This window comes from Anas acuta, chromosome 3 (genome assembly GCF_963932015.1).
Source record: "Anas acuta chromosome 3, bAnaAcu1.1, whole genome shotgun sequence".
NCBI lineage: Eukaryota > Metazoa > Chordata > Aves > Anseriformes > Anatidae > Anas > Anas acuta.
The window spans coordinates 16,631,049-16,642,919 of record NC_088981.1 but is presented as its reverse complement, the minus strand read 5'-3'; the positions used below and the strand labels follow the sequence as shown (position 1 = coordinate 16,642,919).

Here is an 11,871-nt window from a genome sequence, read left to right as displayed (position 1 = left end):
GCGGAGCGGAGCGGGCCGGGGGTGGGGCGAGGCCATGGCGGCCTGGAGCGGGGTGCGGAGGGCGCTGAGCGGCGGGAGGAGGCCGGTGTGGGCCGGCTCGCTGTCCCCGGAGGAGAGGCTGCGGAGGATGCTGCCGCCGGAGCAGGGCGCGGAGGAGCCGAGCGGGGCTCCCCGGGCGGTGTCGGTGCCGCCGCCGTTCCGCGCCGGGGAGCTGGCGCTGGTGGAGGCGCCGCGCAGGCAGCGCGCCCCGCTGCGGGCGCTGTGCCGGCTGGCGGCGGGCGCGGCGCTAGGAGCCCCCGGGGGGCTGCTGCTGCCTCACGACAGCGTCATCGGGAGGCTGCCCGGGGAGGTGGTGCGGCTCCGGGGCGGCGGGAGGCTGCTGGTCAGGAGGCCCTCGCTGGAGGAGTACGCGCTGCTCATGCCCCGAGGGCCCGCCATCGCCTACCCCAAGGTGCCCGGGGAGGGGTATTTGGGGGGAAGGGGGATGGGGGAGCAGCCTTCGTGCTGGTAACGCGGTGCTTTGCCTCCTCCCCCCCGCAGGATATCAGCGCCATGCTGATGATGATGGACGTGCACCCCGGGGACACCGTGCTGGAGGCTGGCAGCGGGTCCGGGGCGCTCAGCTTGTTCCTGTCCAGAGCGGGTGAGAGACAGCCGGGGGGGGAGGTGGAAGCGGGGCCGTGCCCTGAGGGCATGGGGTCTGTGTGTGTGTGTGTGTGTGTTAACCAGGCAGCGGCCAAAAGCACTTGAAGGTAAACTCCAGCTGTATGTGGACTGCGGGCATGCAAAGGGTCCCTATTCTAGCTGATTAGGCCCATCCTCCTGGCTCACACCTTTCTCCGTTTCCTTTTCCCCATCTCATTGCACCATTGGAGTAATGAGATTGCTGGGTACCAATGAAAATTATTTTTTTTTTTTTTTTTTGGAGCTAGATCTCAGCACTCTAGCAGATGGAGAGCCTTTGTTTGCACTCATCGTCACTGTTGTGTTTGTACCACCTAATTCCATTAACAGCTGGTTCGAGGGATAACTCGGCAGAAATCTTTTCCTTTGTCTAGGCTCTGGGTTTAGTTTCCCACTAGTTTAGTGCCCTAAGCCTGTGCCCTGCATGGCCAAAAGAGAGCTGGTGTCTGCAGCAGGGAAGTGATAGGCAGATGTCACTGACTGGGGCAGAGGTAGGCAGGACCTCCTTGCAGTACCCCATAGATAGGTTAGTTTTGCTGGAATCCATCTGTTTTGTAGTTGTTTGAGGAGAAACCTCACCCTTAAACCTCATCTCATCCATAGGCATCCTGGTAGCAGACCACAGTTCGGAGTAGCTTGATTGATGGGATCCTGATAGAAAAACTTCATTAAGGAATAATAAAAGATACCAGATTGTTTCCTGTAATTGTTTTTGCACAGACCTGAAAAATAAAGCACTATTTTTTCTAACTTTTTAAATGCATTTCTGCATTTGCAGAATATTTAGCCTTCCCTGCAACATTAAAAGAAGTTTGAGGGTAAAGGTGGAAATGTCATCGCGGCTCATCTTGAGCTGATAAGAGAGAAAAGCACAACTTTCGTATCTTGAAGGCTGTGTTCAAATATACAAGGTTTGTGGGCAGCTCACTGTCACTGTAACTGAACACCTGCTGGCTTACCATAACAGATCTTTGAAAAGTAGAAACTGTGATGTATGCAAAACTCACATACTGCAGCTTCACTATAATGGAGGAGTTTTGTTTTTTTTTTCCAGCTAACTGGTTGTCCCTATTTTTCTAGAAGTCGGTTTTAAAATGTAGGAAACTACAATGAACAGAGTGAGGAGTAAGAGTGACTCCAAGGTGAACAGTTTTATTCTTCAAATATTTCCAAATTTTTAGTCTTGAGTAGTAAGGAGTTGGTGCTGCAATTCTACAATTGTTTAAGATGATCTAAGGCTAAAATTCTCCCTCCTTTCATATTGATTCTGGCCTCTGCCTGCTGCAGGGTGAGCTAGGTCATGGAGAGATTGGCAGGAAGCCCATCCCTTATTTTCTTTGTGGTTTTTTTGTTTTTTTTTTTGGAATCATAGTGGGATCAAATAGGTGAGGGAAGGAATCTGTTGACTCCACCTTAACGTGGCTTAAAAAATCCTGGAACGTTACCTGCTGAGCTTCTCATTGCAGAAACCTGGATTTGCCCATTAAAAAGTAGCAAGGAGAAGCAAATGGTATGATAGGTTTGAGAAATTAGAATAATGCAAGTATAGAATAATAGAGCAATGTATACGTTGCTCGCTTTGCCTGGATAGCCTGCTAACACTTCCTTTACAAAGAATATTATACAATAAATTTCAAGATAGTAAAATTTAAAACAAATAATAAAATAATGTATAACAGTCATAAACAATAACATGAAACTAACACAACCACGTGTAAATCAGGAAAACCCGTCTATGGGACTGAGATCATCGAGCAGGTCTGGGGGGTTCTTATCCCTTCCTCAATTCTGATTAAGGGAAAGGTGGAGAAAGAACAGCAAACCTTTGTTTTTAATAAACAAAAAATCAGAACCATCAAATATTTAAAACCATCACTTTCAAATCTTATTAACAGAAGCAGTGACTATCTGTCCCCTTCATAGCATCTGTGAGTAGTGACCTGCATTACAGCTCTTTCAGCTGCTACCTCTGGTAGCTGTAGTAGATGAATCACAAGTAGATTGGGCCACAGATATTCAAGTCATCTTTTGCTGCAGGAGTTACTTTGGAAGGACATCTTAGGAATACTTTGCAATGCTGTAAATATGTTTTGTTTCTATCTATCGATTGATTTCAGTCTATAGAAGAATTAACCCAGCACTTTATCTGCATATATTTGTTTTAAATGTAAGAGAAATAATAAATTGTAATTGATTGTTTCATATGTGGTTATTTCCTAAAGTGAAGTTGAGATTTAACAGCGTACTTCTGTCACTTACAATGCTACCTTTTCCTAAATTCTTTATTGTGGATGGGGAGAAAAAAGTAGTAAATGTAGTATTTTTGTTTGTTTTAAGTTGGGCCCAAAGGACGAGTTATAAGTTATGAAAGCAGAGATGATCATCACAGTTTAGCAAAGAAGAATTACAGGCACTGGCGTGCTGCATGGGAAATAGGGCATATGGAAGAGTGGCCAGATAATGTGGATTTCATTCTTAAAGACATCTCAACAGCTGCTGAGGATATGAAATCTGTAACATTTGATGCAGTAAGTGCAATAAAAATCCCTTCATATGACATAAATCAATGCTTATATTTTCTATATAACTTGAAACCTCTAGTGCTCACACTTGCAGTAGGATCCCCAAATCTAATGTGATTGCAAAAGCAATCGGGTGATCATCAATGAAAGAAACACCATGATTTTTTCATCAGGGTATGGGTATTTAAAGGTTTCAATTACACTTTCCCATGTAAGAGTGATATGCTATAGTAGAGAAATATTAAAATTACTCACTGTTGTCTTGTAAGCGAAGATACACTTATTTTCTTGTATTTTGGAGAAATGCAGAAGATTTTGTATTTGAGTAAGACATTTCAAACATTAAGAAAAATATACAAGCTTATTAAATTGTGAATACTTAAACACTTTGCTACCAGCTCTATGGAATACATAATGTTCCTAAGCAAACAAACTGCTTATATTAACTCTTCAAATAAATTACAATTGTGTTAAAGGATTTAAATGAAGAAACAAAATAGCACAAAAATATCATTTTTGAAAACTTTCAACAATCCACAGGAAGGATCAGATGCATCCTTTCTCACCATTTCAGTTTGAATAGTTCTCTAGCAAAACATGGATAAATTGACAAATAAGTTTTCTCAATCTTGAAACAAGGAGCAAGTTAGACATTGAAACTTTAGTGTGATCACTGTATTATGCAGACGCATTGAACTTTTTAATATTTGTAAACAGGACATCTAAAGCTATTCCTAAATATAGTCTTACAGAAGTTTTTATTAAAGTGAACACTGTGGAGTTTAATTAGGAGGAGGTTTAACATTTCTACAGTACTACTGTGTTGGTGAAACATGACTTGTGTTGATAGACATTTCTCTAAGCTGTTCAGAAGCAGTAATAAAACTAGTTTGCAGTGACATGCTGCTATAGTATGCATTCATTTTTCATACATATATGTTGTTTTTCGAACACCGTTGTTATGGAAAAAATAATCTTTCTCTTGCAGATAACTCTGGATATGATTAGCCCTCAGTCTGCTTTATCTGTTGTACACCCAAGTCTTAAACAGGGTGGTGTATGCACTGTATATTTAGCAAAGTAAGTATTTAATTCTGGCACTTAGAAATTTCTTCAGGCATCACCTGAAATTGTTACAGAACCAAGCACCTCCTAAAACATACATCCAATGTAAATGTAGTAATTAAAAAAAAAAAAAATTGCAATTTTCATTTATTTCGTTTTTTAGGAGTTGTATAAATTACACTTGGCTATATCTTTTGGTCTGTACTTCAGGAACTATGGTCAGTGGAAGTTTTTAGTTAATGACATCCTCAAAATAACTATGTACTGTTTTCAATTTCAAGTTAGGTTGCTATTTCCGTTACCCTAAAATCGAAGGACTTGCATAAACAAAGGTGAAGAATGTGACAAAGGCAATAGAATTGAGGCTAAGTTTACTATATTGATTTCAGTTTTCAAAGTATTTATCCTTTGTATTTCTTCAAAAGCATCACACAGGTTATCGACCTTTTAGACAGAATACGGACCTGCAAGCTCCCATTTTTATGTGAAAGTATTGTTGAGGTAACTCATAGAAAATGGTTGGTACTCCCTGCTAAAATCAAGAATTGCAAATCAAGCCAAACAGCAGAAACTCAGGAAAATACTGAGGAAGAAACTCACCAAAAAGACTATGATGAAATCCATATTCAGGATCAAATAGTTCTTAAAGACATTGAATGCAATGGTAAGAACGTTATTGTTAATGAGCTAGCCTGTTACTAGAATTTTGATAACCCAGAGATACAATGAAGGCAAAGTTGTTTTTTTTGTTCATTTTAGGAAGATGAGGGTTGTGTTTGTTTTGGTTTTTTCTTCGAGGTCGGCTATAGACAAGCTTTTTGGACAACATTGTCAGATTTGAAAAAGGATTTATTAATGGTCATTTAAATATCTTATTAAAAATCCAGACTAAATAGAAAATAAACGGCAGTCAGCACATACAAAATGACTGTCCTTCCACTACTATTTTCAAATAAAATTCAGTCCTCCATACTCAGCCTATTGCTGTTTTAGAGAACCCTGGTGGGCTCAAGGATTCCATAGCAGAAATGTTACCACTGTGCTCTGTATTCTAATCGTGCTGTTTTAGCAAATACAGAAAATATACCTTATACAAATATATATACTTGTAAATTCTATTATAGAGCATAGAGGTCTGAATGTACTGATAAATGGCAACAAAACAATTAAGAAAAACAGTAAGAAAATGAAAAGATGTCAAGGAATACTGCATGTGCGTTGCTAACTGTAGTCTGTTTTGTTGTTTTTTCTTTGAAAACTTGTTGGAAAGAATTACAAAAGGATGTATTTCTCACAGAATCAATTTCTGATGATGCTGAAACATACTGCTCGGTACCTTATGTTGCTAGACCATCTAATTGGCAGGATGCTCATTCAGGTGAGACAGTGTATTCTATATATTTTTTTTTGTACTAGGACTTCACGTTACTATATCATGAAATCATAACATTTATAATAAACTAAAAATTTTACATTGAAATACTGAAGTAGTAACTTGTTCTGTTTTCAACCAGCGTTCCTCACCAAGCTGAGAAAGTTTCGACCCGTGAATTCTTGATGCTGCTGTGATGTTAGCTACTAATTTGAGTGTTGTATCAGAATAAACTGTTACAAAATAGCTGTGTTTTGCAAGTCGTGTAACTTAAGTAATTTTTGCTTTGATTTCTACTGCCTATAAACTCTTAAATCCCCTGTGTGATTTAAGGGGAATGTTTTAACAGAATCATTATAGTACTACTGTGCAACACAAATTTTTCTGCAAATCACAGTATCTGTATCACTCAGTTTTTCATTCTTCATGGCTTGTAAACCAATCCATGGATTTGTCTTGGTTCAAGATGCTATCGCGTCTGCTTTTCCTGGACTGGCTCTGACAGTCTACCAGAAATCAAGAGAAAAAAAGAAAGTAAGAAAATAGTGGATCGATATTTTCTCTTTGAAATGAAAGTGAAGCAACTTCTGAGTTTACTAAGTACCAAACAGTGATTACCAGTTTCTCTAAGAATAATGTTTGCACAACTGTAAGGGAAATTGAAATAAACTAAACGTGGTCTTTTGATAAAGCCATACTCACTTCAAGAAAAAGATCAGTTGATGAAGTACTCAAATAGTTAAAATAGACACAAACAGAGCTATAAATTAACTGTGCCTCTATGGTTAATTAACTGTAACCCTAACCAATATTAAACGTGTATACCAAGAACACTGCATTTTATCTGCATAATTGAGGCCTTACACAGGAAATTTACATCTCAAGTGTGTTCCACTCTTAACAGTAAATTAAATAATAGATGTTTAAAGTAACTGCTGTATGTAATAGAGGCTTCTCCTACAAAGGCTCAGGAGACTACTTTGAGTAGTTCAATATGCGAGATTCTATTACATTAAACAATTTTCACAGTAGACTGTTGTATTTTCTACACATACCCCCAACCTTAAAAGGATATCTTCCATAAATTGTCAAAGACTGAGATACACTTAAAAGAGAGTGTGAAGTGCTGATTTAATGTACATACTAACTGACGACTGTAATTGAGGAGCCTGCCCTTTCTAAAAACGCAACTTTCGAGAAGAGCACTTACAACTCACGTAACACACACTCCATTCATGTGACAGACACACCAGTATTTTTACTGTTTCTTCTTGCCAAATGCTTTTCAAATAGGATTCCCAGTTTAATTTATAATATGAAAATAGTAACAAATGCCTAAACAGACTAGAACACAAAATTAGCTAGAGTAGTTGAACAGACTCAATGTGTAATGCAGTTGGTACTTCTAGGAGGAAACAAGATGTGAAAGTGTCAATTAAATGTTTGGCTGAAGCAAGATGGTATTTGTGGCACAGAAAAGGAGAACAAGGAATATTTTGCAAACATTAGTTCATATATGGTAGTAGTTCTGTGGTAGCAGGTGGTTTTCCTGATACCACAATGTCCAAGTATAAAAGTTTACCCAAAATAAAGAAAGAAAATGGTAACTGCATTTTTAGTAGATGCTTCCACAAACACAGAGGTTGGGTCTTGTCACACCAAGAAGCACATAGTAGTCCCTACAGTAGTCTAAACAGCAAATACTGTTTCAGTTACATAAGCTATTTGAAAATTATTTGCAATATTAAACTATACCTTGGGCATAAGAAACAGGAGAGTCAACCAGCATTTTTTCAGCTGGAAAGGTGTCCTTCATATCCTGGGCTGAATGTAATTCAGTCATCTCCAGTGTGCCAGTTGAGGAGGAGGAGGAAGATAATCCTAGTCGCACAAATCTTCCTTTCCTACCGCAAAGCAAACAGTCCACAGGCGTATTACTAGGTCCTCGTGGCAGCTGTTCTTCATCTTTGTTGTAGCTCCTCACAGCTCCACTGTGGTGCACAGAACGTTCTCGCTGCCATACATAATGTGTTGGAGCGATAGCCATTACCTATCAGAATAGCCATTCTATCAGGAACCACAAAAATAACTGGCAAACATATAGCTGAAAACAAGGGATCCAATTCACATATGGCAGAGAATTAAGACTAGAGAGTTGAAGTGGGTGTCATTTATCTGCCTTAGTCTAACTAGAAAGTTTGCTACATTAGGCAACAATAAATGAACCGGTTATGAATCAGATGTTGAAACAAAAGTTTTATAGCTTTGTATATTCGTGTAAATCATCACAAATACCAGTTCATGCTTTGTTGGACTGAAGATAGTGTCTTACTATTAAACTAGGTGGATCTTCTGAATCACCACGTCACTAAACTAACAACTGCTGAAAATTGGGAGGGTATGCTGGGATAAGCATTCTACACTTCCCTTGTTCCTTGTATTTTTCCCCATTAACATCTCATCCCATCCATAGAGAAGGGATGCTAGAGTAAATGAGATCTTCTTTTCCACCAGATGTAGTAAACAGTACCTGTCAGGGCTCTTCCAGACAGACACATGCCATCTGGGAAGTGAGGAATGTCTTTTTTTCACACAATATTTTTTGAAAAAAAAATGTAGGTAGTAACAGGGCATTAATAGAGAATGTTAAAAACGCAACCTTTCTTTTTTAATGCAATGAAAAACCATTACCCCACAAAGTCAACTGAAGTTATGCTGTTAATTTTGAAGAGGAAAATTTCACCTGAGGTGCCATGTTTTGGAAGGTTTTATTTTGTGTACGGTTTAAAATTTATAAAGCAAAGACACAGATAAAAATATTTCTACAGTGAATGAAGTGAAACAGCTAATGGTGAATTTTAAGTAAAAATATCTGCATAAAGCAGAAAGATTCTTCTCATTAAAAACTACTTTTAACAGCAGCGTAACTTTTTCTAATTTACCTTAAAAGCATAGTTTCAAAGACTATATTTTGAAAGCAGAAGAAAAAAAAATTTTTGGAGGGTAAATGGGCTGTTACATTTTAGCTGCATCTTTTCTTTCTTATGGCTTCTATACACTCTTTAAGGTAAAAACGTTTGTGTAGAGCTATAGTGTTATCTGGTATTAATTGCAGTTTCAGCATCTACAATATTAAAACCCTCCCTACCTCTTCACAGCAACGTCTGCTTACAATAGCCCTGTAGTCAATTCTACTCCATAGTTGATCTCTTAGCTTTAAGAAATCAGGAAAGAGCTTTCTCCATTTTTTTCCCAAAGCCCATGGGAAAATGTCATACTTTGATTCTTCATCGTCTTCTTCCACTGTATTTGCCAGATACCTTTAAACATATATATGTTTGTGTCTGTAAGTGTTATTCAATCTTGAATCATTCTATCAGTGTGATTTCTAACAGTAAAAGATGTAATATTAAAGTAGTTCTTTTTCTTAATATCATGAGAAAAATTGCTAACAAAACATTTCTCTCTCAATATTACATGTTCTTAACCAGAAAGTCCCACATATATTCTTCAGGTAAACATAAGCTATAATAATAAATACTTGACCCTAGAGCCTCCTAAATTAGTGTGCAAGAACTAGCATATCTTGAGATCATTCACCTGATACTGAATTCCTATAACTCATACCTGAAAAAAGTTCTAGTTCTGGTCTCCTTCCCATTTTTCCTCACTTGATCCTAATCTCAGTCTTCTCTCCAGGCCCACTCTAATGTGACCCTCTGACACTTTCTAATTCTCTGTTATCTTCCGAGGCTCTTTTTTCTCCCTTCAGTGGAGTCAGATAACCTCCTCTTCCACGCTTTATGGATGCTATCTGGAATACCACATATGGTAGAAGGAGCAGCCATCTTTCTCCTTGCACTAGTGTGCAGTCAGAGCAGCTGCCAAGTGCTATTATAGAAAAAGATGACCTGAGCTCTGTAACACTATGAAAGAAAATACTTCATCACTGTATGTATAGCATATATCCTTATATATGTATATACAGAACTATATAGGCTCAGTAAAGACAGATTTATGATTGCACCTCCATTTCAATGTATAGAAATTTTATAAGGGTTCAAAAAAAAGTTCTCTGAAATTACCTACCTATATGTTTACAGTTGACTCAAATCACCTTGACAGAAACTTAGTTAGTAAAGTTACCCCAGAGTTGTGCATCAGGATGAAACAATTCAGTTAAAAGGACTTAAAAGATGGCTAAGATATTAAATAAGGTCTTATAAGAGAAAGCGTGAGCTTTACATATGTTGCCACATATTGCCCTGAACTTACTTCTCTTAATGGAAAAAAAGTTCACAGATTAACAGTTCTGTAAGCAGAAGTCCATGCTATGTATTACAATACCCATGTGAACATCCCCTCATTGCTACTCAGGTTGGACATCAGGGAAACAACACTGAATTTGCACTAATTATAATGTGTGGATTATGTTTCTTTGCTTCATATAGAACCCCAAACAACTACAAAATGGTTATGAAGTCTCACTGTATATCAGAATCATTAGTGACGTAAACAAAGGAAGAAACTAATGAAAGTTTATGCTAATAAACCAGATGATTTAAGAATACTTACAGAGCAACAAAGAAATTGATTCTGGTATGCTCATTTATTGTGAAGTTAGCCCTCTTGAAATAAACGAAAGTCATCGCCAAAAGATACTGTTTTAAAATGTAAATTACTACATTCATTATTAAGTATTAACATATTATTTCAATATAACATTTCCTAAAATGCTTAGCATGTTTGTCTCACACAAAACTACTTTGTTCATTCTTATCAATGAGGAAAGCATAAACTGAGTTTCTTGAAGTTTCCATATGAATACATTAGAAAAAAAAAAATAAATGGTCTGTATTCTCATTATAGAATTAAGTGATTAGCAGTCAATTTTCACTGAATAGTTAGTTCTATTATTAGTTCTGTTAACGAAGAACACTTACCTTGTCTGTAATTTTACAACAACAGTCCATCCATAGGAAGTCTTGAATCACATCATCATCTGCAACAAAATAGTCATAGCATTTCAAACAATAACATTGTTTTCCTTAGGAAGTCTATGTAAACAAATAACATAAGTTCCTTTAACAAACCAAACAAAAAAAAAGCTGGACCCACCAGTAGAGAACAGAGAAACTGATGGGGAAATGGATTAGGTATGAAAAAATAGAAGCCAACCACGGGAAAGGTAAGGTGACTGACAGTATCTCACTCCATGACACCAAGTGAAGGTGAAAAAATTACCAGTATTTTTTCTACTCATGTAACCTTTTCCTGCATAAAAGGTTCCCTTGAGTAATGTACAGTTATTTCTGATGAACCAGAGACTGTTGAGATCTCTGCACCTTGATTACCTGACAGCTTTTACAAGGCAATACTTGCTTGATTACTTGTGGTCAGTATACGTCTCTGTGAACTTGTACTTTAATGTTCAGGTTTAAATAAATAAATAAATAAAAAGTAATCTACTATGTCTCAATCTCTTCTAAATAAATACAAAACTTTATATGAAAGAGATACAAATGCAACAGAGAGGCAGCAGTTCCTCAGATATTCTTCTCATTCAGTTTCTCTCTCTAAATTCTTATTCTTATAATAAATAATATGTATACAGAACTGAGAGACCAGCCTCTTTTAAGCCTTGTGTAAAAAAAGATATATGTTGTTTTGCGTGTATTTCTTGAAAGCTATGAGAAAATAGTAAGGTATGGGAAATTATTGTTGAAGGAGGTACCACACCATCTTGTTTTTGTTTTTCATTTTAAAGGATGGTTTTCATCACTTCAGTAGCCTTTTTTTTGTATTTTTAACTTAAGCATTAAGTGTTTATACACTAGAATAAAATAACAAAATATGTTTAGACAAAGACATTAGCAACTATTTATAAAAAGCACTCTCAAAATTATCATTGAGTTTAGAAAACATACTTACTTATGGTTTTCTACTGTTCAATCAAAACACTGATATCAATCATTATTAACCTACCAAACAACTTAAAGAAAGCTGTCATTTCCTGACGCTGAATAACTAGGCATGGTCCCTTTGGATGTATATATTTATGACTAAGAACCCTTTTTTCACAATTTTCTTGATGGTCTTTAAAAGCAGGCCGCTTCAACCTAACAAGTTTTTTTTGCTGATGCGATCTGGATGCACTCGATTTTACATGAACAGTGACAGTGGGAGGTGTCTGACACACCAGATTGTGTCTCATTTTGGTAAGTAAAA

At 37.5% G+C, this 11,871-nt stretch overlaps 2 protein-coding genes across 3 annotated transcripts; one reads left to right on the top strand and one right to left on the bottom strand.

Moving 5' to 3' along the window:
• Positions 1-15: 15 nt before the first annotated feature.
• Positions 16-5,889, top strand: TRMT61B (tRNA methyltransferase 61B). 2 transcript variants are annotated; one of them, XM_068675864.1, is made up of 7 exons: positions 16-451; positions 541-643; positions 3,022-3,212; positions 4,195-4,286; positions 4,697-4,935; positions 5,569-5,649; positions 5,786-5,889. In XM_068675864.1, the coding sequence occupies exons 1-7, from the start codon at positions 35-37 to the stop codon at positions 5,827-5,829; spliced, it is 1,167 nt and encodes a 388-aa protein (XP_068531965.1). In that variant the 5' UTR covers positions 16-34; the 3' UTR covers positions 5,830-5,889. The 2 variants fall into 2 exon arrangements, with proteins under 2 accessions (XP_068531965.1, XP_068531963.1); XM_068675862.1 differs by having other exon boundaries at positions 5,542-5,649.
• On the bottom strand, positions 5,100-11,871 carry SPDYA (speedy/RINGO cell cycle regulator family member A). Its single transcript, XM_068675866.1, has 6 exons — positions 11,629-11,871; positions 10,587-10,645; positions 10,219-10,304; positions 8,792-8,963; positions 7,399-7,693; positions 5,100-6,149 (listed from the first exon to the last, which is right to left on the bottom strand). The coding sequence occupies exons 1-6, from the start codon at positions 11,855-11,857 to the stop codon at positions 6,061-6,063; spliced, it is 930 nt and encodes a 309-aa protein (XP_068531967.1). The 5' UTR covers positions 11,858-11,871; the 3' UTR covers positions 5,100-6,060.